The following is a 27,024-nucleotide window of genomic DNA, read 5'->3' on the forward strand; positions in this document are numbered from 1 at the left end:
AGCACTGTATATCAAAACCTGATTTTTTCCATTTATAAATAAACTTCTATATCTAAGTTACATTTTAACAGAAAGGAAGCACTTAACATCAACCTCCCATCCATTCTGAAGCTCGACTTTTGGCTCAAGGAGCTTCTTGTCCTGTTCCAGCTATGACATATTCAAAGTAAACCTGGAAATTAGGACTTTGCTATATCTGTGGGTCCTTCAGATTTTAGGATATGAGGTGGGAGATGGGAATAGAGGAGGTCCCAAAAGGACTTTCTCAGGAACCTTTTGGCTGCTCACACTATCTGTGAAAACAAATTGCTTTTACAACATATGTTTAACCCAATTCTTCCCACAGGGAGGTAGTTGAGCAATAAGTGGACTGGGTTGGGATAGGCCAAAGGGCTTGTCTAACCTTTGATCACAGCCCATAGAGCTTGAGATTGAATACAGGAAACTATATCCTAGAAGAATTGCTCAGAGCAAATACAAAAGCTGATTGCAAAAGAAGTGATTCAAATCCCAGTTATGTGGGAGGTAGAGATCAGAAAGATTAGTTGGAAGCCCAGCCTGGTCAGAAAGTTAAGGAGACCTCAACTCAAAAACAACAACAACAATAAAAATGAGCAGGGTATGGTGGTTCACATCTACAATCCCTGTTATATGGAAGGCAGAGGTAAGAGGATCCTGGTTCAGGGCCAACACTGGTCAAAAAGTATGAGACTGGGGCTGGGAAGGTTGCTCAGTGGTAGAGTGCTTGCCTTGCATGCCTGAGGCCCTGGGTTCGATTCCTCAGCACCACATAAGAAAAAAGAAAAAAGCCGGAAGTGGCACTGTGGCTCAAGTGGTAGAGCGCTAGCCTTGAGCTGAAGAGCTGAGGGACAGTGTTCAGGTCCAGAGTTCAAGCCCCAGGACTGACAAAAAAAAAAAAAAAAGCATGAGACTTTATCTGAAAGATAACTAAAGCACCATAACTAAAGGTATGGGTTTAGGGGTAGAACATCTGCTGAAGGCCCTAGCTCAAACCTGGGAACTTCCCTTTGTAAAAAAAGAAGTGAACCATTTTCATCTAAATAACAATAACTAAAAAGAAAAAATCAATCACCCATGCACTATGAGGAATATCAGATAGTAAAAATAGCATTAACTTCTGGATCTTGTTGGGGGTGGGGGTGTACTGGGGACTGAACTCAAGTCCTTATGATCTTGCTTAGCTTTTCACTCAAAGCTTCCATTCTACTACTTGAGCTACACTTCCACAACTGGCTTTTTGCTGGTTAACTGGACATATGCATCTCATGGACTTTCCTGCCTGGACTGGCTTCAGACTGTGATCTTCAGGTCTCAGCTTCCCAAGTGGCTAGGATTACAGGCATGAACCACAAGCACATGGCTTCTTTTGGCCCCTTCTATACTCAGCATCCATATTTTGAACCCTGTGTCCCAGGTCTCTGGCTCAGAGCTGATTAGACCAGCGGTGAGCACCTGATTCTAGCTCAGTCCTGCTTTCAGAAAAATCTAGTTCATCTACAGAGACTGAAGGCAGATTACTGGTATCTGAGGTATGGAGAGAGTGGAGCATGAGGAGTGACTGCTAATTAGCTCAGAATTTCTTTAGAAGAATGTGTGAGGGAATTAAGAGGTCTAGGAGTAGACAGTGGTGATATACAACGCCAAATATTGAATTCCAGTGTAGAATGTCTCAGTTCTTATGACCTGTTGCTGGTCTAAAGAGATAAACCAGGGAAATCAGAATTACTTTCTAAACAGGGGGCATGAAAGCAGAGGTTACCAGCGAGTAGCAAAGCAGGAAGGAACATGGCTAACCTATATTTATTGTGAAAAAATACAGTGAAGACATATGAATTTCTAACTAGTGAGGTCTGTACAAACTTTTGAGTTGAGATTTTTTTTTTGTCAGTCATAGGGCTTGAACTCTGGGCCTAGGCACTGTTCCTGAGCTTCTTTTGCTCAAGGCTAGTGCTCTACCACTTGAGCCACAGTGCCACTTCTGGTTTTCTGATGGTTTATTGGAGATAAGAGGAAATCTCATGGACTTCCCTACCCAGGATGGCTTTGAACCTTGATCCTCAGATCTCAGCCTCCTGAGTAGCTAGGATTACAGGTGTGAGCCACCGGTTCGCTTTTAGTATTTGTTTTTCTAAAGCTACCTCATTATGATTCCTGTCTCTGAGTTTCTGAAACTCCTATTATCTAGTTGGTTTGCAGTATGAGGGGTCAAATCAGGGCCCTGCACATGCTAGGCAAGTACTGAATGATACCCCCAGTCCTCTAAAAGCTTCCATTATCTTATCATGTATTTGAAATATTTGTGTGTGTATGCTTGCGCGCGTGCGCGTGTGTGTGTGTGTGTGTGTGTGTGTGTGTGTGTGTGTGTGTGTGTGTGTGTGTGTGTGTGTGTGTGTGTGTGTGTGTGTATACCAGTCCCAGGGCTTGAACCCAGGGCCTGGGCACTGTCCCTGAGTTTTTTTTGTTTTGTTTTTTGCTCAAGGCTAGTGCTCTACCACTTGAACCACAGCTATACTTCCAGATTTCCAGCTTATGGTGTGTGTGTGTGTGTGTGTGTGTGTGTGTGTGTGTGTGTGTGTGTGTGTGTGTGTGTGTGTGTGTGTGTGTGTGTGTGTGTGTGTGTGTGTGTGTGTGTGTGTGTGTGTGTGTGTGTGTGTGTGTGTGTGTGTGTGTGTGTGTGTGTGTGTGTGTGTAAAACTGGAGATAAGAGTCTCAGGGATTTTCCAGCCCAGGTTGGCTTCAAATTGTGATCTTCAGATCTCAGCCTCTTGAGTAGCTAGATGTGAGCCACTGGTGTCTTAACTCATGTATGTTTCTTTAGATTCCTTGTGTGTGTGTGTGTGTGTGTGTGTGTGTGTGTGTGTGTGTGTGTGTGTGTGTGATGGGGCTTGAACTCTGGACCTGAGTGCTGTCCCTCAGCTCTTCAGCTCAAGGCTAGCACTCTACCACTTGAGCCACAGCGCCACTTCCGGTTTTCTGGTGGTTTATTGGAGATAAGAGTTTCACGGACTTTCTTGCCCGGGCTGGCTTTGAACCGTGATCCTCAGCTCTCAGCATCCTGAGTAGCTAAGATTACAGGTGTGAGCCACCAGCACCCAGCCCTTTAGATTCTTATACTTTAGCTAAGTGTAATGGATGACTGATGCCTGCCGTCAAAATAAAGCCCAACTAAAATATCATCCAATAGGCAGGCAATATTGGAGCTAAAATAAAGGAGTCTAAGGAATCAAGAAAGTTTAAACCAGAAGTAATAAAAGTAGATAGATTTGTTAAGGCTCATGGGTTGCAAATAATGTTATGGACACTGACTCAGGTTGATTAAGGAACAACAAAAGAGAAGTATATGTATTCAAATGGAAAAACACAGGGGAGTTCAAGAGAAGTTAGGGCTCTTAACTAGTGCCAAAAAGTCTTCAAACTGTTAATCACAGAGCTGCTACCAGAAGAACTGACAACTTGAATCCTATAAAAACCAATGTACACAAAAGAACTTAGACACTAATGTTTTAGTCACCACAAGGAATGTCAATGGGAAACTGTGAGCGGGACAGGGAGAACATTTATTGTTGTCATACTGACTTATCTAATGATATACACTAGAATGTGAAGGGTTCAGGGCTCTGCTCACACTCACCTGCAGTCCCTTCTTCCACATCTCATTTCCCCCATCGTCATTCCACCCAAGAGTAGTAAATTTGTTACAACAAACAACAAGCCATTATCAACTAAAGTCTAGAGTTTACATTAGGGTTCAGTCTTGGTATTGTACATCCTCTGGGTTTGGATAAGTATAGAATAAGATGTATCCACCATTGCAGTTCCATACGGAGTGGTTCCACTGCTCTGAAAGTCTTCATGCTCTGCCTAATCATTTTTCTCTCATCACTGACTTCTGACAGTCACTGGCCTTTTTATTGTCTCCACACTTTTGCCTATTCCAGAGAGTTGTATTATTGGAATAACATAGTATGTAAGTCTATTAAGATTGATTTTTTTTAACTAGGCACCCATGGCTCAAGCCTGTAATCCTAGCAACTCAGGAGGCTGAGATCTGAGGATCACAGCTGAAAGCCAGCCCAGGTAGGACAATCTGTAAGATTCTTATCTCCAATTAAGTACCAAGAAGTTGGAAGTGGAGCAGAAGCTCAAATAGTAGAGCACTAGCCTAGAGCAAAACAAAATAAAACAAAACAAAAAAAACCTTCAGGGACAGCACTCAGTTCATGCCCTAGGGCTGGAACAGTAACACAAAAAATGATTGACCTTTTCATATAATATGTACTTAAGTGTCCTCCATATCTTTTTATGGTTTGATAACTAATTTCTTTTTTTTTTTTAGCAATGGCTATTTCATTTCTGTATGTAACAAGAGGTTATTTATGTATTCATCAGCTGAAAGACAATCTAAGTTTCTTCTAAGTTTGGGAGAATATCAACAAAACTGCTATAAACATCCATACATAACTTTTTATATGATGATCTGCTTTTCAACTACTCTTATTCTTACACACAATTATTGGTGAGTTACATGTCTGCTTTTAGAAAATGTCTGCTCAAGTCCTTTTCATGCCTAAATTCCTTCCCTGTAGTGTAGCTAACTTGAAGATCTGTTTGTTCTTTTCAGAATTCTGGATGAATGGAACCTGCAATTGTTCTGCAGTAAGAGGAAGATGTTTTCCCCTCACCTCTGGCTTTGGGAGGATGCTAGGCTCTTCTATAGGAATAGATTCTCTCTCTAGGTTAAGGACAGCCCATCTTTACCACAGGCTGTCTATACCTGTGTCACATCTCATCTCATAAGCTGTTTTAAAATGTCTGCCATTTTGGATGAAGTTTCCAGTTCAAAAGCAAGCTACATATTTTTAGTTTATGGAATAACATTCAATTCATAGATCTTCCCAATGCTCCAACCATTACAGCTTAAATTGAAGAACTGATATGACAATGATCATTCTGTTAGATATAACTTCCCAGGAACATAAAAATTAAGAAAAATAGCCAAACATTGGAGGCTTACACCTATAATCCTAGCTACTCTGGAGACTAAGGACTGAGTTTCATGATTTGAAGCCAGCCCGGGCAGAAAAGTCAATGAGACTCTTATCTCCAATGAACTTCTCAGAAAAGGCCAGAGGTGGTGCTGTGGCTCAAATAGTAGAACAACAGCTGTGAGCACAAAGAGGCTCAGGGACTGCGTCCAGACCCTGAGTTCAAGCCTCAGGACCAGAAAAAGAAATTAAGAAAAAGAATCCCTCTTCTAACTGGGAAGATGTTGATGATCATCTTGGGTGTATGTAACTGGAACCATTTTGCTATTATAGACTATTCAAATCTTTGTTGTTGTTCCAGTTCTGGGGATTGAACTCAGTGGATGCTGTCCCTGAGTTTCTTTGTTCAAGGCTAGTGCTTTCCCACTTGAGAAATAGCTCCACCTATGATTTATGGTGGTTAATTGGAGATAAAAATATCATGGGGGCTGGGAAGGTGGCTCAGTGGTAGAGCGCTTGCCTTGCATGCCTGAGGCCCTGGGTTCGATTCCTCAGCACCACATAAGCAAAAAGAAAAAAGCCGGAAATGGCACTGTGGCTCAAGTGGTAGAGTGCTAACCTTGAGCTGAAGAGCTGAGGGATAGCACCCAGTCCCAGAGTTCAGGCCCTACAACCAGACCCCCCCGCCAAAAAAAAAAAAAAATCATGGGCCTGGCACTGGTGGCTCACGCCTGTAATCCTAGCTATTCAGGAGGCTGAGATCTGAAGATCATGGTTCAAAGCCAGCCTGGGCAGTAAAGTGTGAGACTCTTATCTCCAATTAACCACCAGAAAACTAGAATGGTGCTGTGGCTCAAGTGGTAAAGCGCTGACCTTGAGCTGAAGAGCTCAGGGACAGCGCCCAGGCCCAGAGTTCAAGCCCCACAACCAATTAAAAAAAAAAAAATCTCATGGACTTTCTTGCCCAGGCTGGCTTGGAATTGTGATCCTCAAATCTCAGCTTTCTAGGTAACTAGGAACACAGGCATAAGCCACCAGCACCCAGCTTACTTTCACATCTTAGTCAAATACTCAGTGTGAGCCAAGCAATGTTTTAGGCTTGATACAAGAAGCTTTTTGACTATGCATCTCAATGCACGCGTGCGTGCACGCACGTGCACACACCACATGTATTCTGTTTGCTTGGACATGTATGTACAATTATTTTTAAAAGGAATGATCTGATCAAAAGCAAATTATTCATTTTATGTTTCCTCCAGTTTTATTTTCTATAAAAAAAATTCAGGCTGCTTAAAGGCAAATTAGTAGTTACATCCACAAGAACCCTGAAGTTACAACTGATTGCTCTGATGGAATCTATGATAGGCACTAGAAAATTGCCTCCCTAAAGTCTACAGGCAGAAGGGAAACTGCTTCTTCAATTCTTTGGAATGAATTGATGTGCTTTAATTACCTCCATGAAAGCACATAAACCAAGGGTGGGAACCTCCCGTTCCTTAGTCTTTAAGTTTCATAATCCAAGTGTTTCATTGCTCTTGAAAACCACTTATGACTTCTCACATTTCTAGTTAAAACTTATTTTTAAATGCCTGTTCTTTACTCATAGACTTTTGACACTTGGACAAAGCGTTAAAACAGGTCATAATGTATCATGGTTTTATAATTTAAATCAGAGGTAAACTGATGTCTTTTTTGCTTGCTTTTTAGCAACACTAGGGATTGTATTCAGGGCCTTTTTTAGGGGCAAGGATACTACCGTTTGAGGCACATCCCTTGTCCTTTCTGATTTAGATTTTGTGGGGCGAAGTAGTGAGATTTGAACTGGGACCTTGCACTTGCCAGGGAAGTATTCTAACACTTGAGACATACATCCAGGCTTTAGTTTGTTTTACAGAAAGTGTCTCCTACTACTTGGCCCAGCTAGCCTGGGACTACGATCTCTTATCTCTATTTTCTGAATAGCTGGGATTACAGAAGTGCACTACCACTTACGTCTTTAAAAGATTTCTTTACAATGTTCTGGTACTATATTTCAACATTTGGTTCATTATATTATTATTATTATTATTATATTAAAGTTTTTTTTGCTTTTGTTGTTGTTTGCATAGTCAAGTTTGAAATCAGGATGTTTTCTAGGTACCTGTAAAGCAGGGGTTCTACCACTTGAGCTATGTATGCCCCCAGCTCATTTTGCTTTAATTTTTTGGATAAGGTATTTCTTTTTTCTCAGGCTCACCCGGGCCACAACTCTTCTGCTTCTGCTTGCCATGTAGCTGGAATAACAGGCAGTGCTACTGCATGCAGCCTTTCTATTAGTTGAGAAGGTGTCTTCCAACTTTTGCTCAGACTGGCCTCAAACTTCAATTCTCCCTATCTCAGCCGCCCAAATAGGTAAGCCACCTCATCCAGTTTAGATTCAAACTCTGATGTTGCAAAAATTATAAACTAGTGAAGTTTCCCAAACATCAATTGATATATCAGCTAATGGAATACCTGAAATGATACTTTTAGTTAATCAGACTTCATTTTATCAGGTTCTCTACATCAAGGTTCAATTATGATATAGGACAAAAAAACCCATGAGAAATATTGTACTTATCTCTATAGGATATCTTGGGAAAATTATATATATATATATATGGATGAGGACCTATTATCTAGGGGATGGTAATTACATTAGTTTATAGCACAAGCTGAATTGTGCAGTAATGAGGATAGACAGAGAAGGAGCCAGCTACATACAGCTAACTAGTAAACAATAGGAAATTAAGTTCTCTCACCTAAGAAGATGGAAGGGAGAACTTGGTAGCCCTTACTTGCAAATATATTAGGGTACTTTCAATTCTAAAAATGTGCTTTTACTATACTTTAGCTCAAGTTAATTTTCTGCTTCTGTTCTTCCTTCATACTAGCAAATATTTATTTATTTATTTTTTTGGGGGGGTCCAGTCTTGGGGCCTGAACTCTGGGCGCTGTCCCTTAGCTCTTCAGCTCAAGGCTAGCACTCTACCACTTGAGCCACAGCGCCACTTCCGGCTTTTTTTTTCTTTTTGCTTATGTGGTGCTAAGGAATCGAACCCAGGGCCTCATGCATGCAAGGCAAGCACTCTACCACTGAGCCACCTTCCCAGCCCCTAGCAAATATTTATTAAGCCTGTAACCATGTGCTTTTCTAGGTGTTGGGAATGCAGCCTTAAACAAAATAGACAAAACCCTTTCAAGGTATTTTTTTTAACTATAGCCTATATTTTCTCTTTCCATGTTCACATTTCCGTCTCAGTCTTCACTACTGCAACTTGATTCCTTTACCCACTATCATGATTAAGTAGCTCTCTAGAAAGCAGTGATCTCCTTATCACTAAGTCTAGTACTGCTATGTCAGTCCTCATTTTCCTTGGATCTTGTAGCTGACTTATTCTTTTACATCCTACAAGTTAGGTGGTCTCTCAAGCTTTACATTTTGCTTCTTTCCTTCTGCTTGTACATTTCTGCTTTTTTCTGTCATTTGTTTTTCCTCAGTGATTTCTCAAAACTTAAATTATCTTTCTATAAGTCTCTTAAATCGCTAGTCCTAGACCTAACCTTCTCAAATCCCACATTTCCAGCTATGTCCTGGAGGTTTCCATCTGGCATCTGGTTATGACGCCAAGTATAATCTCTTTAAAACTGAAGGCAACATTTGTACTACTCAGGGTTCTTTACTACAAACAACAGAAACCTACTCTGGCTAACTCAAGCAGAAAATGAACTCACTGGGAGGATATCAAGTAGCCCACTCAGTCAGCATGAAGACCAGAGAACCAGACTTGGAAAACTGGCAAAACCCCAGGCAGAGGAGGGCAGAGAGAGCATGGCCGAGTTCACACACAGGCAAAGGCTGGTGAGAACCCTGCCTGGAGCTGCTGCCTCTTCTCATCATCCCTTCTTCAATTTCTCAGCCCTCTTTATGCATGACACAGTGATTGCTAATTTTTGTGGACTTCCCTTCAGATTAAAAGACCTGGGTTAGATTATATAATTAGCCTAAATCATGTCTCTGAGGCCCAGCTACCAAAGATTATTTCTGATTCATTTCAGTTTCCCACAAATCTGCCTGCCTGTCTGTCTATCCACCATTTCTTTAACTTCTCATTTTCATTCCTTGCTAGCCTGATTCTCTCCATCATTCGGAGCTTTACTTGGATAATCACTTTTTTTTTTTTCCAGTCCTGGAGCTTGAACTCAGGGCCTGGGCACTGTCCCAGGACTTCTTTTGCTCAAGGCTCGCACTCTACCACTTGAGTCACAGTGCCACTTCCAGCTTTTTCTGTTTATGTAGTACTGAGGAATCAAACCCAGGGCTTCATACATGCTGGGCAAGCACTCTACCAGTAAGCCACATTCTCAGCCTGGCATCAACTAGTCAAGTATGCAAACATTTTCTTTTATTTTCACTCATTGTTTTTCTTTTTTCTTTTTTTTTTGGGGGGGGGCGGTCCGGTCGTGGGGCCTGAACTCTGGGCCTGGGCACTGTCCCTCAGCTCTTCAGCTCAAGGCTAGTGCTCTACCACGTGAGCCACAGTGCCACTTCCGGCTTTTTTTTTTGCTTATGTGGTGCTGAGGAATCGAACCCAGGGCCTCAGGCATGCAAGGCAAACGCTCTACCACTGAGCCAACTTCCCAGCCCCTCATTGTTTTTCTTTACTCTATTTTCATTTTCTTTTCTGCTTTCTTACTTTTTTTTATTGGTTGTGGGGCATGAACTCAGGACCTGGGCACTGTCCCTGAGCATTTTTCACTCAGGACTAGTGCTCTACCACTTTGAGACACAGCTCTACTTCCAGTTTTCTCGTGGCCAATTGGAGATAAAAGTCTCATGGACTTTCTTGCCCAGGCTGGTTTTGAACTATGGTCCTCAGATATCTGCCTCCTGAGTTACCAGGATTACAGGCATGAGCCAGTAGTGCCTGACTCACACTATTTTCTTCTTGGAATTTTCTGAAACTACCTTCCCATTGTATTCCTCACTTCTAGTGGATTCTCTGATTTAGTCACTCACAAGTTAATTTCCCTCTATCAACACACTGAATAGTGTTGTGTTGCTTTTCTGCTGCACCTGCACCAAGGATAGATGTCTCAGTCTGGTCCTCAAGAATCTCTACAACAGAACTCCAATGAGGCTAAAAGGTAAACTGACTGGTGTTCTGAAAAGAGCTTGACCTTCAGATGCAGACTGACAGAAGTTCAAATCCTGATTTCCCCATCTTCTATTTGTATAGTCTTTGAGCTCATTTTCTGGATCTGAAGAGTGGAACTAATAAAATCTGCCTATTACAGCATTTATGTCAGTGCTTTGAAAGCTAAAATGGTGTTATAAGTTGTATTTAGTTTGCAACATCATCCCACATATTGTTCTTGAAATGAATAATATTCAATTTCAGACCTGTCTACTTCAAAACCTGTCATCACTGTGGTTTTTAACACAGGCAGGTTAGGATCAGCATGCTACATGTTCCAGGGGCAAAATAGCAATCTAACTATCATCATTTATAGCATTGTTCCTAATTTCAAACATCTGACTTACAAATGACCTTTTGGAAAGATTGTATTTGCAAGGGGAGAACTTCCTGGGTTATTAATTTTGAGAATTGAATTTCCCCGATTGGCTGCTTTCCACTGTAACATTGCTATTTAAAATGATTTCCCTGCAGAAGTTTAATTTTGTAAGAGGCTGCTATGACTCCTTATGGAGAAAAGTATAATTTCTGATGGACACATGAAAATTATTACTGATTATCTCTTTTTTTTTTTTTGTCTGTCCTGGGGCTTGAACTCTGGACCTGAACACTGTCCCTCAGCTCTTCAGCTCAAGGCTAGCATTCTACCAATTGAGCCACAATACCACTTCCGGTTTTCTGGTGGGTTTTATTGGAGATAAGTCTCACGGACTTTCCTGCCTGGGCTGACTCTGAACCCTGATCCTCAGATCTCAGCCTCCTGAGTAGCTAGGATTACAGGCCTGAGCCATCAGCACCCGGCTTTTTTTCTTTTTTGTCAGTCATGGGCTTGAACTCAGGGCCTGAATACTGTCCCTGAGCTTATCACTTTGAGCCCCAGCTCCACTTTTGTTTTTTTGGTGGTTAATTGGAGATAAGAATTTCACTGAAGGCTGGGAAGGTGGCTCATATTGCAAAAACAAAATATCCTTTCCTTCCACGAATCAGATATTATTAATTTCTGATTGTAAAGGTCAAAGAAAAACATTTTTATCATTATTATGCTTTTTTTTTGGTCTTAATGTATTTATACAAGTTGTATGTGACCAAAGGTATTCTGCGCGTCGGAAGTAGAAAGCGGGGCTGGGAATGTGGCTTAGTGGTAAAGTGCTTGCCTATGCCTAGCATGCATGAAGCCTGGATTCGATTACTCAATTCCACATAAACAGAAAAAAGCCAGAAGTGGCACAGTGGCTCAAGTGGTGGAGTGCTAGCCTTGAGGAAAAAAAGAAGCTCAGAGACAGTGCCCAGGCCCTGAGTTCAAGCCCCAGGACTGGCACACACACACACACACACACACACACACACACACACACACACACACACGCACGCACGCAGAAAGCATCACAATTAATTGGAAAACTAGTAAATGGATGATAGGGTTTTATACCCTACATAATTCCATCACAACAGTTTCTTTTTAAAACAATATTCAAACAATAAAATGAAAGAAAAACCCATACTTTTCAAAAAATGTAATTTCTCCTGGCACTTTAAAACATTTCTGGGAGAAAAACAAGCAAATACAAAGAGTTTATGGTTGCTTTTCAAGTTTATCTAGCTAGTCAGAGCAAAACGAAGATCAGTGTAGGAATCTTATTTTTCTTAAAATGTTAGGTCAAGGCTTTGACAATAGATCTGTATTTCTTCACGTTTCTCCAATAATATTCTCACTTTGGCACAAGAGCAAGTAAATAATCATAGAATCAAGCTTATAAATATTTATTATTTGGTATAACTATATTCTGTTTTTTTTTGCTGGTCATGGGGCCTGAACTCTGGGCCTGGGTGCTGTCCCTCAGCTCTTCGGCTCAAGGCTAGCACGCTACGACTTGAGCCACAGTGCCACTACTGGCTTTTTCTACTTATGTAGTACTGAGGAATCAAACCCAGGGCCTCATGCATGCTTGAAAAGCACTCTACCACTGAGCCATGTTCCTAGCCTGCTATTCTATATAAAATGAGTATATTATATAATGGTGAGCAAAATCCAGGAGTGTAAATCTGCCTACAGTATCAGCAGCTATTAGTTAATACTCTGCGGCACACTCGCCCTATTCTGAGTGTTTTGCCTATACTATCACACTGTATCTTCTCAACAACTCTAGAAGGTAGAAACATTATTATATCCATTTTACGGATGAAAAACTTGAAGCACAGAGATTAAGGAATTTGTATAATTTATTGCATAGTTGAGATGTGAATGTGGTCAATATGATACTAAAATTTGTAATCTTTTTTTTTTTTTAAATTTGTAATCTGAACCATTGGATTTTACTACCCCCTCCTATGTTTTAGAAACTCTTGTAGTATACAGCTTAATGAAGAAATGCTTACTGAATAGTCACTGGGGTAAAATGAATTAAATGAATGAATTAAAAAATCATAACTGTTGCCGGGCACCGGTGGCTCACGCCTGTAATCCTAGCTACCCAGGAAGCTGAGATGAGGATCACTGTTCAAAACCAGCCCAGACAGGAAAGATCATGAAACTCTTATCTCCAATAAACCACAGAAAACCGGAAGTGGGGCTGTGACTCAAGTAGTATAGCACTAGCCTTGAGCTGAAGAGCTGAGGGACAGCGCCCAGGCCCAGAGGTCTAGCCCATGACTGACCGCCCCACATTCCACCCAAAAAGAAATCCTAACTGTAGAGTACCATGAAGGGGAGTACAGAATCTGGTTGTTCCTTTTTCTTCTAAATTCATAGCAAGTCAACATTTCCTAGCCTCCCCTGCAGCTAAAAATGGTCACATGAATAGGTTATGACCCATGAAATGTAGACAAAATATGACGAAAAGACAAAAAGGAACCAGAGCTATGGAATATAATGAGCAAAGAAGTTCCTTGAAGAGTAAGATTTAATCACAGAACTTTTCCTATTTTTCACATAGTTATAACAGAGAAATTCTGATTAATTCTATTTCACCTAATTCCCACTTAAAAAAAAATAAATGTATCTTAACAGAATTCCAGAACTGTTGTGGGAAAGTGAATGTTTATTTCTATTTATCCTTCTTTGATCTATTTGTCCTTCTGAATGACTATTTAGTGTATTTTTCCTGCTTAAGTTATACACACACACACACACACACACACACACACACACACACACACTTTTGGTTGGTTTCATTAGTTAGAATGACTGTGGATAAGTTTGATAGATTTATCATGAATAAAGCCGAAGCTCCAGATCTTATGTGCTTGAGTTCTATCCAAGTCTGCCTAAGAAGGTGTGTCTCCCCACTGCAATCTCTTGGTCACATTTTTGTTTGTATCAGGAGGCACTGAAATGGCTCTGAATATCTTGGGTATATGACTAAGGAAAGCCAAATTGAGGATACATTTAATTTCAAACTCAGTGAGATATATTTTTATGCACAATGGTCATTTCCATTTAATTAAGCAATTACTAGCTATCTTTGTGTAGCAACAGATTTTAGGAATGTTCCTACAGCCTACTGTAGTGACTCACCTGGCATGCTGTCATGAATTGCAAGGATAGAGGTTGTAATGTGGACATATGGCTGGCACTGAAGTATATGAGTAATGTGGGAGAAACGAAGATTGCAACATATGGAGCCAGAAGCTAGTTTAGGGGAAAATTCTTCCAATCATTAGATATGTACATTGTAAGTGAAGGAGTCTGTTTTCATTGATGTCAGGCCAAAACAAGACATTGTCTCTTGTCAGAAGTATACTCAGTAATTGAATGTGTTTTAATTCTACCAATTTTTTTTTCTTTTTAAATGGGAAACATGCAGTAGAATTAATCAGGATGCCTACAATATTATGTAAAGCCTATATTATATGTCAACTATTACCAATTTTATTCCAACTAATACTAATAAAATTGATCTACCAGGCTAGAAAAAATTATCTTCCTATCTTTTATTATTTTTTTGGTAGTAGGGTTTGACTCAAGGCCTGGAAGCTGAGCTCTTTCACTCAAGGCTAGTTAGTGTTCTACCACTGTGAGCCACAGCTCCACTTCTGGTTTTCTGGTGGTTAATTAGAGATAACAGTCTCACAGATTTTCCTGCCAGGGCTGGCTTTGAACCAGGACCCTCAGATCTCAGGAACTATTCAGGAGTAGCTAGGATTACAAGTGTGAGCCACTAGCACCAAGCATTATCTTTCTATCATTTTAATTAAATTTTTGTTAAAAATGTAACCCTTGATATCATAGCAATATTTTTTTTTCGGTCATGGGGCTTGAACTCTGGGTCTGGGCACTGTCTCTGAGCTCTTCAGCTCAAGGCTAATGCTCTCCACTTGAGCCACAGATCCTACTTCTGGATTTTTCTGTTTATGTGGTGCTGAGGAATCGAACCCAGGGCATCATGAATGCAAGACAAACCCTCTACCACTGAGCCATCTTCCCAGCCCCTAAAAATTTTATGCTGTGATGAAACATACATGAAACACTTGAGTACAAAACTTGTCATACAGCAGGTTTCCAATAAATGTAATCAGTTTAAGAGAAAATAAAACATTGTCTTAAGAAGACACAAAACCTACATAGGAAAAAAAGTAGTGAAATGTGTTGGGTAGTTTAGACATAAAAACTACTATGTATTTCTTCTCAGAATTGAACTCACAACATGCTAGGCAAGTATTTGACCACAAAGCTACACCCCTAGCCTATATTTCTTGATTTTGCAATATTAGTAGTACTTAGAGGCTTCTTAGAATGTGTAATCTGTTGTGATTTCTTTTCTAAGTTGAATTAAATACTCAACACAATTTTGTGTTTGTAATTTTTGTATTCATTCCTTTTCTCTGAAAGGCCTCCACAAATAATAAAAGCTTCAGGCCCTACAAAATATGGATTTTTCTCAGAATTAAACAATACATTTTTATATTTATATTTTATGTATAGCAATATACTAAGGCAAGTTCTTATTCTCTCAATAGACTCAAGGCATAAGGCACATGTTATACACAGCTGCCAGAATTGAGACCTTCTCAAAGATTAAGCAACTAGGCTTAATAGAGACATACAAATAGGAAAATGCCCATTGTAGGGAAAATTTGAGTAAATCACTTTGAATAAAGGAGAAACTTTAGAGAGTACTTAGAGTACTTAGAGAGTACTGAGTTTACCTTGGCTATCTGATAGCCATTCTGTATATGTATGACAATCAGGAAAATCCCCACAGATCTGATATCCAAAACAGAAATACAAAGTCATTCAGATTTTCAGGAAAGACTTAAAAAATGTTTAAGGAAGGCTTTTTAAAAGAGGCACCAAAGGTGAGAAGCATACTGCAATAATGTTAACAAAATTCCTCTCAGTTCCTTTCATCAAGTTTCTGCATTGTTTCTCATGTCCCTATTTCAGTCTATCCTTCTTGCCCATAACACTGTGTGTGTGGATTTGTGTGTGTGTGTGTCTGTGTGTTTGTGTGTGTATACTGGGATTGAACTTAAGGCCTCAGTGCTGCCCCTGAGCTTTTCTGCTCAAGGCTAGCACTCTATCATTTGAGCAACAGCTCCACTTCCAGCTTTTTGATGATTAAGACATAAGAGTTACCAGGTGCCCATAGCTCATGTCCCTAAGTCCTAGCCACTCAGGAAGCTGAGATTTGAGGATGGAGGTTCAAAACCTGCCCAGGCAGGAAAGGCCTTGAGACTCTTATCCCCAATTAACCGCCAAAAACAAAACAAAACAAAAACCAAAACAAACCTAAAAACCAAAAAACAGAAGTAGAACTGTGACTCAAAGTGGTAGCACATTAGCTTTGAGCACAAAAGCTCAGGGACAGTGCTTAGGTCCTGAGCTCAAGTCCCACAAGAGAGAAGAAAGAGTCTCACAGACTCCTACCCTGGCTGGAACTGAACCTTGATCTTCAGATCTCAGATTACAGGTGTGAGCCACTGGCATACATATCCTATAATACTTTCTAGACTGACATTGATTCTCCCCTACTTCAGCTCTTTGTTGTATAATTAACTTAGTCTCTGAGCACCTGGCAACACTTCTCTCCAGCTATCACTGCACAGCCAACTCCCAGAAAGCCTTGGAAAGAAGAAACAGTTGGGGTAAAAAGAGAAAGATGAAGAACTTACATGCTTCTGCTATAATCTAGTCCTCAAATTTGCAAACGGCATAAAGTGAAGTCTAAATAAATTAGGTAATTTTATGGAGTTGGGCTCCATCGTTTGCAATAACCCTTGTTATGGGTTCCTGGTGGACAATCCTAGGGTTTTCCATACACAGGCTCTTTTGGACCCCTGATGGAAAGAAAATAAAAGGGAGTAAGTCAGTCTGGCTCCATGACTTTGGGCAGGTCATTTTTGTTGTCGGTAGGGGCTGAACTCTGAACCTGGGTGCTGTCCCTCAGCTCTTCAGCTCAAGGCTAGAGCCCTACCACTTGAGCCACAGCACCACTTCCAGCTTTTTTCTGCTTATATTGTGCTGAGGAATCGAACCCAGGGCCTCATGCATGCGAGGCAAGCACTCTAAACACTGAGCCAACTCCCCAGCACACTATGTTCTTTCTAAGACTCAACACCCTTCCTTGTAAGAAGAGGTTGGAGCTGGGAACCGAGAGGCTTCCGCCTGTATCTTAGCTGCTGGGGAGGCTGAGATCTGAGGAGCATGGTTCAAAGCCAGCCTGGGCAGTACAGTCTGTGATACTCTTCATCTCCAATTAACCACCAAAAAGCTCGAAGCGGATTTGTGGCACAAGTGATAGAACACCAGTCTTAAGCAAAAGAGCCCGGGGACAGCGCCCAGTCCCTGAGTTCAAGCCCTAGGACCGGCACAAAACGTATAAAAGAACTCTTGGGTTCAGTCTGGCACTAAAATTCTTTGCATGTGTTCTGTTACGGGCCACTGTGGCAATGGTGGCCTCAAGCTGGTCAAGCCTCGCCCTTTATTTCTCACCTGGGACAGAATTCTTCGCGCACTTGAGTATCCCAAGCTGTGGGCTACCCATGACCCTCATCCGTTTGGCTACAGATGCCAGACGGAGCTTCTAGGCCCAGGGCAGGCGGACCACGCAGGCGCAGCTATCCAACGCGAGGCGGGCGGACGCCTAGGCCCAGCAAGGGGAGGGAGGAGCCGGAAAGACCCCGCCCCCAAGGCATGTCACGTGGGAGGCGGAGTCGGAAGCGTGACGGCGTGCGCGGGGGGCGGGGCGATGGGTGCGCGCGGGCGCGGGGGGCGGGGCGCGGCCCTCGCGGCGGCAGGCGGGGAGGGAGGCCGGGCCCGCGGAGGCGCTGCGCGGCTCACCAACCTGACTGGGAAGCGGCTGGGACGCTCGCGGCTGCCGGACCGACCCAAAGCGGACGGAAGGACGGACGGACGGACGAACGCACCCACCCACCCACCGAAGAACAAACGACAGTCGTCAGGGCCGACGTAGAGCGAGTCGTGTTCAGCAGCGGCCCCTCTGTCGGTCTGCTGAATGAAGTGCCCGCCCCGCTGAGCGCGGAGCCCGGCGCTTTCCCGTCAAGATGGACGGTTTCGCCGGCAGCCTCGGTGAGTACGGCGGCGAGAGTCCTGCTTCCCGCGCGCACGGAGGGAGCTTTGTTCCCTCCGCACGCGGCCCGAGCTCGGGCCGCCGCTCTGCTCCTCGGGGTGGCCGCGGCTCCCACACCGCACATGTGCCCCGCGAGGCCGCCGCCCCTCCTCCGGCCCGGGGCGGGGGGTGGGGGGGACGGCGGGCCCCTCCCCCACGCCGGCCCGCGGCGCCAGACCCTCCATTCTTCCCAGGCCCCCCAGTGCCGTGCGGGGCCCTCCGGCCAAAGTAGCGACCCCTTCTCCTCCGAGCCCCCAACGTCCCGTGGGCGCACGGCTTTCCCCGCCGATCTCCCTTCGGGGTTTGGGGCACCCCTTCACGCACCCGACTCCTTTCGTGGGTACAGCATTTTCTCTTTTCCACACCGCGAGCCCTCTTGCAAGGATCCTTTTTAGGGCTGGCACCCCCAATTTCTGTTCTGGAAGTGGGCAGTCCTCCCCTCTCTCACCCCCAGCCTTCACTTGAAATTTGGAGACTTTTTAAAGTATCCCCATCCCCATTAAATGACAAATTTTCCTTCACTTTTCCTCACTTCTCTGAACATTTTGCAGTGGCAGGAAGATCAGAGCATTGAAGCATCGTTTGCTTAATACTGGAAAGGAAGAGGTGCATCTATGTTGGGGGACGCTTTCAGAGTGAATGCAGAAGTGTTTTCTGGCTCTCCGTGCATGCTATGGGGAAGGAATCCTGCCCAAGGAATCCATAGGAAAGGGGGCCTCTGTCGGGAAAGAAAGGATTCTCCATTTTTGGAGTATGTTGGCTTTGTGGAGTGTAGCAAGGAAAGAAGTTATTAAGTCAGCTGAAGTGTATTTTCAGTGTTAACTTCCACCCAAATAAAGGTAGTAAATTTTGCAACCGGCTAGGGGAATTAGAACTCCAGGCTGATACCCAATGCTCAGTAACCTGGGTCTGGAATTACTATTCTTTGAGGCCATTGGAATCTGCTTACTGTAAAGATTGTACTCAACTGTTGGATAGTGAGAGACAGTTTCTGCTTTGGCTGATATTGCAGTTATGTGATACCTGCTGCTGGATTTGTATTTTGAGTATTACATGTGGAGGTAGCTTGTACTTAGTGGCCTTTCCTTTTTGCCCTTGATGATAAATCCTTACTTAGTTGGTTAATGTTTGTGGATCAGTGAACGATCTGGCTATAAGCCATATTTTAATTGTCTACACAAAATTGGGGTTAGTTTTGGTTTTTAAAATCTACAAGTAAATAAATAGATCAACCGGCTCATTGTTGTTATTAAATACTAAGACCCATAATTTTGGTTCTGACTTTCCTTGTGAATTAAAAATCATTGTTACTAAAGAATGGAAAACTGGAAATAGGAGGCAAATTAAGTGTTACTCTTTCCACCCCAAAGGCACCTGTTGTCTCTTACCTAAACTTTGGTGTCTCTAATTCCTTACATACTGAAGTCTCATTCCTGGCTCAAGTTGGATGCATCAACTTTTCAGTGTTGTTCTTTAGACTTATGGCTGTTTACTCAGTAATTTATATTGGGGTGAATGACTTGTCTTGTATGCCCACAAAAGAGATGGTATATATAATTGGCTGTCTTTTGGGGATGTCTTGATGTGATCATCTCTTTATGTTGTGTTGGCTAATGATCTGCAGGAATGATAATCTACTCATTTGTACCCCTTTTCTATTGGTTATGAAGAATTCTGGAGGGCTTGTAGAAGCTTCACCTTCATTCAGTGTTTTGAAAGTCTCACCAGTTGGAATATTTTAAAAAATATTTTGAAAAAGTGTAAAAGTATGTGTGCCTTGTTAAATAGCTGCTGCTTCTTAATCCGGAAGAGACTGAAGGATGACAACAAATTGCAATTGGGAAACCAAACCCCATTTTATGGAACATGGTTGCCAACCCTAATGTTGAATTAAAAAAGAAAACTGATTTGATGCCATCTTTTGTGATGTGTGTGTTGTAATTAGTTGATACTATCTTTTGGGTGGTATATGGTGAGACTTTTTTCCCTTTGATCAGGAGCAGGGAGATAATAACTTTGGATAAAGAGAGGAACCTATGTCAGTAGAAAGGGAAGGAAATGGTTCCGGACAGTATTGTGGCGCTATTCTTGATGAAGATATTTCAGAGCAGAAGCTCTGCTTTCCCTTCATGTCCCCTAGTAAGAGTAAAAGGAGGCTCCATCTTAATTGAATCCTTACAGGGTTGGGAGTGGGGGAGGGGTAGTGGTGGTATATTTTACTGGTAGCCTTTTAAGAGGCGCGCTTTACTTAGCTCTTGCCAGATTTTTTGTTTCTGTTCCGTGCAGTTTATTAGCCTGCATCTAAGAGTTACATTTATCTTTATTTTATCATCAAGAAATTCATTAATATAAAGGCACGTGTACTCTAGTAGATGTTTAAAATTTTTTTTTAACTGAACAGGAATTCAAAACATGTGAAGTTCTTCTGGGGAAAGAAGTATTAAAAACATTTATTCTTAGAGAAGTGTATGTGTGTCACCTTTTACATACTACATTGGTTCTTGAAAAAGTGTGGAAAAAATTACATTTTCATAAGCAGAAAAGTCAAGTGCTTTATGGGCAATGATTGTAAAAAAAGCTGATTGATTGAGGAAATCCTATGGTGAATCATCTTGCAAAGCAGAAAAACTTAAAATTCAAATTTATCTTGGTCAGAGTGTTTAGATAAGGAAGACACTGACCATATTAAGTTCATTTTGTGAGGCATCTCATGGCAATTAAGACTGTATGTAGGCATATTTTAGGTGATTGATCATTTTGCAGATTTCACATTAAACTTAGTTACTTGCGTACCTTTGTTTTACATAAAAGCAACTGAATGTTTGTTTTGTTTTTCAATCTGCAACTAATGTATTTCAAGCAACTTGGCTGGCAGGTGCTTGTACTCTGGAATTCCCCTTTAGGTATAATACCTTTTAGTACATAAATTAGGGTAATTTAAAAAAAGGCAGCACTTTGGAAAATTGCTTTTTAAACTTACCCAAATTATTTTTATGAGCTGGCTCCAAATCACAAAAGGCACATACATAACATATCTACATGGTACAAATTTTAAAATTTCACGTATATGCAAAAGTGGGAAACTATCAACACAACTTTTCTAATTGATTTTCAGGAGGCAAGGGTTGGATGTATTTCCTTCTTAGTCTTTTTAGCATTTCTTTTACATAATAAAGTTTCAGATTTTAAGACTTTTATCTTAGAGATGTTAGTGTTTGTATTTTATTTATTTTTTTGGTCATGGGGCTTGAGCTCTGGGCCTGGGCACTGTCCCTCAGCTCTTCAGCTCAAGGCTAGCGTTCTACCACTTGAGCCACAGCACCACTTCTGGCTTTTTTCTCCTTATGTGTTGCTTAGGAATGGAACCCAGAGCCTTATGCATGCAGGGCAAGCACTCTACCACTGAGCCACCATACCAGCCCAGTGTTTGTATTTTAAAATACAAGGGAGTTTCAACAAATCAGTATATAAACAATACATAGTGATCTTGCTTTGTTTAAAAGAATGGTGGAGCATATTTATTTTTATTTTACTTTATTTTTTTGTCAGTTGTGGGGCTTGAACTCTGGGCCTCAGCCACTGACCCTCAGCTCTTCAGCTCAAGGTGAGGCTCTACTACTTGAGCCACAGTGCCACTTCCAGTTTTCTGGTGGTTTATTGGAGATAAGAGTCTCACGGACTTTCTTGCTTGGGCTGGCTTTGAACTGTGATCCTTAGATCTCAGCTTCCTTAGTATCTAGGATTACAGGTGTGAGCCACTGGTGCCTGGCTTAAAATATTTTTTGAGACCAGGTCTTGTCCTGGATGTTATCGAACTCTTGGATTCTAGCCTTCCTTCTGCTTTAGTCTCTAACAGTAGCTGGAACTACTGGCATGTGCCACTAAGCACAACTGATTTTTAAATATTAGTTGGTCTACAGTATTCTTTAAATATTTAGATGAAGTATTTCTTAAATAACTTCTAATTTCTTATTGCTTGCCTCAAAGGGCTCAATATAACGCATTTCCTTTTCTTTTTTCTTTCTTCTGGTTATGGGGCTTGAACTCAGGACCTGGCTCAGTCCTTGAATTCTTTTGCTCAAGGCTAGTGCTCTTCCACTTTGAGCCACAGTGCCACTCACTTCCAGTTTTCCAGGGCCCTGCACATACTAGGCAAGAGTAGTAACTCTTAAAGGTTAGTACATCTGTAACATGTTAGTTCATCTGTAGTATGAGTTAGGATATTTCTCAACATGTATGACAGTTGTCATAGATGGTATGTTTACTACAGCTATGCTTGGCTCCTTAAGGAGAGGAAAAATAAAAGACTTTGCTTTTACTCTTTGGAGTGTACTGCTTGACTTAAATGTAGGTACCTAGAGGTGTTTATTACTAAAAATAAGTACCAAAGGGAGAAAGCACCATTTAGAATATGCTTATGCATCATAGGATTTCTGAGAGGGGACATTTGGATTTGCTAGATTTATATCTGTAGAGACTGAGTTAAAATCTCTTTCTTTCTTTCTTTCTTTCTTTCTTTCTTTCTTTCTTTCTTTCTTTCTTTCTTTTCTTTTCTTTTCTTTTCTTTTCTTTTCTTTTCTTTTCTTTTCTTTTTTCCAATCCTGGGGCTTGAACTCAAGGCCTGGGCTATCCTTGAGTTTGTTTTGCTTAAGGCTGCCACTTGAGTCACAACTCTATATCTGGCACTCTACCAGTTGAGCCACAGCTCCACTTCTAGCTTTTTGCTGGTTAATTAGAGATGAGAGTCCTTAGGACTTTTCTTCCTAGGATGACTTTGAATTAGGATCCTCAGATTTCAGCCTCCTAAGTAGCTAGGATTACAAGTTTGAGCCACTTTCGGAAGAGTAATGAGGCCCCTAAACAAAATAAATAGGATACTCTAAATAAGTTCTAAAACCCATTATTTTGTTTAGGGCCCTCATTACTGTTCTTACAGTTGTGTTTAGCTTGTTCATTCATGCTTCTTTGCTTTGCCTAATGACTACATAAATGAAAATACTCTAGCCTCGTTCTCACGTCCTCTATTAATACTTGACACTTCCTACTATCTTAATATATTTTGGCCAAATGACCTATTCTCTGTTTTTCAAATTTGGTTGGTGTGTCTTTTCTTTTCTTTTTTTTTTTTTTTTGGGTCCGGTCGTGGGGCCTGAACTCTGGGCCTGGGCACTGTCCCTCAGCTCTTCAGCTCAAGGCTAGCGCTCTACCACTTGAGCCACAGTGCCACTTCCGGCTTTTTTTCTTTTTTGCTTATGTGGTGCTGAGGAATCGAACCCAGGGCCTCTGGCATGCAAGGCAAGCACTCTACCACTGAGCCACCTTCCCAGCCCCTTGGTGTGTCTTTTCATCCTGTGACTATTCTTAGTACCCATCAATGGCCAATCAAATATACTTCCTTTTTAAGACGGCTTCTTTGTGTGATTCCTCTTATTCCCACCTCAGTATATTTAACCTTGAACACTGAGGGCACTTACTACCACAGAATTTTTTTTTTTTTTTTTTTTTTTGTCGGTTGTGGGGCTTGAACTCTGGGCTTGGGCGCTGTCCCAGTGCTCTTCAGCCCAAGACGGGCGCTCTACCGCTTGGGCCACAGCACCACTTCCAGTTTTCTAGTGGTTTATTGGAGATAAGAGTCTCACTGACTATCTTGCCCGGGCTGGCTTTGAACAGTGATCCTCAGCTCTCAGCCTCCTGAGTAGCTAGGATTACAGGCGTGAGCCACCGGCACCTGGCTACCACAGAATTTTAAAAAACCATATTGTTACAAATTTTAAAGTAATCATAACTTTTTCTAATAATTTCCCAATTTATAAATCAATTTAAAGCTGAAACTTAGATGTCTCTAAAATTACACAGTAGCCTGGCACTGGTGGCTCACACCTATAATCCTAGCTCTTAGTAGGCTGAGATCTGAGGATCACAGTTCAAAGCCAGCCCAGGCAAGAAAGTTGGTGAGACTCTTACCTCCAATAACTCCTCAGAAAAAGTGAGAAGTGATGATGTTGTGGTAGAACACTGGCCTTGAACACAAAGAGACTCAGGGACAGTGCCTAGTCCAGCCCCTGAGTTCAAAGCTGGGAGTGGGGGGCTTGGGATCACACAGTAGATTATTTCCTCATCTACTATGAAAATTTAGGGGACTGCTGAAAGCCCATATCTTACACCTTGAAATCCTAGCTATTCAACAAGCTGAGACATGAAGCATCACTGCTTGAAGAATCCAAGAGACTTCATCTCCAATTAATAAGCAAAAAGCTGGGCTGGAGACATGATTTAAGTGGTAAGGTGTCAGCCATTATCAAGCAAGCTGAGAGAGAGTGCAAATGTGATACTGGCTAAAAAAGAAAAGAAAATTTAAAACACTGGTGAATAAATTTACAACTTCAAACAACCTTCACTTTAACGTATCATTTTATTAAGAAAATAACAGTTGAGCTGGGCACCATCAGTGGCTCATTCCTGTAATCCTAGCTACTCAGGAGGTTGAGATCTGAGGATCACGGTTCAAAGCCAGCCTGGGCAGGAAAGTCCATGAAACTCTTTATCTCCAATAAACGACCAGAAAACCAGAAGTGGCGCTGTGGCTCAAGTGATAGAGCACTAGTCTTGAGCTGAAGAGCTGAGGGACAGCGCCCAGGCCCAGAGTTCAAGCCCCACAGCCGACCAAAATCAAAAGGAAAAGAAAGAAAGAAAAAAAAAGAAACATTTGACAGCCAAACATTTCTTACATCATCTCAATTAAATCTTTTTACTATGTTATTATTTCTAATATTACTTGAAATGAGTGACAATGTTTCCAGCCTTGTTGAGAATCTGATAAAGAACTCTGTGTCACATTCTAAAGTAATGTTTTCAAATGTAAGTCATGTGCATAACCTGTTAACATTTTGTTTGTTTGTTGGTCATGGGTCTTGAACTGTGGGCCTGGGCACTGTCCCTGAGCTCTTCAGCTCAAGGTGAGTGCTCTACCACTTGAGCCACAGTGCCACTTCCAGTTTTCTGAGTGATTTATTGGCAATAAGAGTCTCATGGACTTTCCTGCCTGGGCTGGCTTTGAACTGGTGATTCTCAGATCTCAGCCTCCTGAATAACTAGAATTACAGGCATGAGCCACCGGTGCCTGGCACCGTTAAAGGGTTTTTAAATCTGTGTATTAATGGTCAAGATCAACTTTAATAAAGGAGAAAAGGAAGAAGGAAAATAAAATAAACATTTCACATGACAATGCTTCATTAAACTTTTAATTTCAGTTATGTATGTTTGTCTTAGAATTTTTTTGGTGCCAGTTTTGGGGTTTGAACTCAGGGCCTGGGTGGAGTCCCTAAACTTTTTTGTTCAAGGCTAGTGCTCTACCACTTGAGCTGTAGCTCCATTTCCAGCTTTTTTGGAGGATGCTTAATTTGAGATGAGTCTCACTGACTTTTTTGCCTGGGCTTGCGTTGAATTGTGATTCTCACATCTCAGCCTCCTGAATAAAAGAAATGTTTTAGTGCCTAGTTCCTATCTTTGAGAGACAAGGCAGGAAGGCTAACAACACACAGGTGCACATGTGTGCATGTGCATACACACGTATGTAAGTATGGATGAACAAACGTACAGGAAAAACATACAGGACTCGTCTAGGTTTTTGAGAAGGATTTGAGAATCTGAATGTAATGATTAGAATATGGTTAGTGTCAGTATCAACAAAACATATCTGTCCTTCTAGATTATACACAAAGTCAGTGTGTATAGTTTTTTTTTTAATTAGGATAGGTTATAATATTTACTTTGATGAATGATCATTTAATTTCTTAATGAAGTAGTCTTTGTCTTGACTGTTTCCCCACTTTTTAGCTATTTGGACTCAAGTCTTTAAGTCTTCATACAAATAGTCTCTGGAGGGCTGGGAAGATGGCTCAGTGGTAGAGCGCTTGTCTTGCATGCCTGAGGCCCTGGGTTTGATTCCTCAGCATCACAAAAGCAAAAAAAGAAAAAAGCCAGAGTGGCGCTGTGGCTCAAGTGGTAGAGCGCTAGCCTTGAGCTGAAGAGCTGAGGGACAGCACCCAGGCCCAGAGTTCAGGCCCCACGACTGGACCCCCACCCAAAAAAAAAAAAAAAAAAAAAAACAGTCTCTGGAAGCTGCACTTGATTATTCTGGTCTCGTATGTATTTCAAACCTTTGAAGTATAGTGCTCCTAAAGTGAAGAACAGTACGCCTAAGGGATCTGGGAGGGTATCCAAAAGTTGTAGCCTGTATTTCTGTGATTCTTTTGTATCCATAGTTAGATTTGGTTCAGACAGGAATCAATAGATGGTAAATTTAGGAGAGTATTTGATTAGGTTGTTTTTTTTTGGGGGGGGGGTCCAGTTGTGGGTCCTGGGCCTGGGCGCTGTCCCTCAGCTCCTCAGCTCAAGGCTAGCGCTCTACCACTTGAGCCAGAGCGCCACTTCCAGCTTTTTTCTTTTTTTGCTTATGTGGTGCTGAGGAATCAAACCCAGGGCCTCATGCATGCTAGGCAAGCACTCTACCACTGAGCCACCTTCCCAGCCCCGAGCATTTGATTAGGAACAGAATGTTTGTATGATCTTAATTTTCTCCCTATTCTTTTCTTGTTAGTTTCAGAGGAGAAAAAAATAGTAGTTCTATACAGTAATGAGATTATATAACTTATTATTGAATGTATGATCAAAATATTATCAGTGTGTTCCTCCAGGTATGATGCCTTGAGCAGGATACATCACTTAAGTTTGTTTTTCAGCCATGATACATAGCCTGAATCTAATAATGGAGAAATTTTGATCTCCAAATGGGGGGAACATCCTATTTTATATGTACACGTGTGTATATATACATATATATGTACCTATATATAACTTTATATATAAACAAAGATTGTGGAAACTTTCAGTTTTAAAGAGCCTAGAGACATCTAACTAAATTGCTGATTCTAAACTAGACCATGTATTTAGAGGAAAAATATAATAAAGAATATTTTGTGGTGTACTCATATAATCCTAGCTATTCTAGAAGCAGAAGTAGTTAAGTAGAATTAAGGTCTCAGGCTGGCTCAATCTCAAAAACAAACTAAAAGCAAAATACAGGGATATAACTACTTGCCTAGCAGGTGTGAATCCCTGCGTTTAATTCTGAATACTGAGGAAAACCAAAAAAGAATGTGATTGATTGACTTAGCAAAATTAGAGTAGATGTGTTAGGTAGATGTGCTAAGTAGTACATTAATGTTTAATTTT

The 27,024-nt window shown here is 41.5% G+C and overlaps 1 protein-coding gene and 1 long non-coding RNA gene across 7 annotated transcripts in view; one reads left to right on the top strand and one right to left on the bottom strand.

Annotated features, from left to right (window-relative positions):
• LOC138829229 (uncharacterized) overlaps nt 1–17,256 on the bottom strand; it is a 182,288-nt gene extending 165,032 nt beyond the window's left edge. For all 3 annotated transcript variants that reach the window (XR_011372511.1, XR_011372513.1, XR_011372512.1), the window contains exons 1-2: nt 17,154–17,256; nt 16,334–16,498 (exon numbers count right to left, since the gene is read on the bottom strand). This is a non-coding gene — a long non-coding RNA (uncharacterized lncRNA). The remainder of the gene's footprint in view (nt 1–16,333; nt 16,499–17,153) is intronic.
• A 215-nt stretch (nt 17,257–17,471) lies between these two features.
• Nucleotides 17,472–27,024, top strand: part of Eml4 (EMAP like 4) — a 122,936-nt gene continuing 113,383 nt past the window's right edge. For all 4 annotated transcript variants that reach the window (XM_070025467.1, XM_070025468.1, XM_070025469.1 and 1 more), the window contains exon 1: nt 17,472–17,750. In XM_070025467.1, coding sequence (XP_069881568.1) covers nt 17,726–17,750 — 25 coding nt within the window. In that variant the 5' untranslated portion in view covers nt 17,472–17,725. The remainder of the gene's footprint in view (nt 17,751–27,024) is intronic.

This window comes from Dipodomys merriami, unplaced genomic scaffold, assembly GCF_024711535.1.
Source record: "Dipodomys merriami isolate MVZ:Mamm:240054 unplaced genomic scaffold, mDipMer1.0.p SCAF_17, whole genome shotgun sequence".
Classification (NCBI taxonomy): Eukaryota; Metazoa; Chordata; class Mammalia; order Rodentia; family Heteromyidae; genus Dipodomys; species Dipodomys merriami.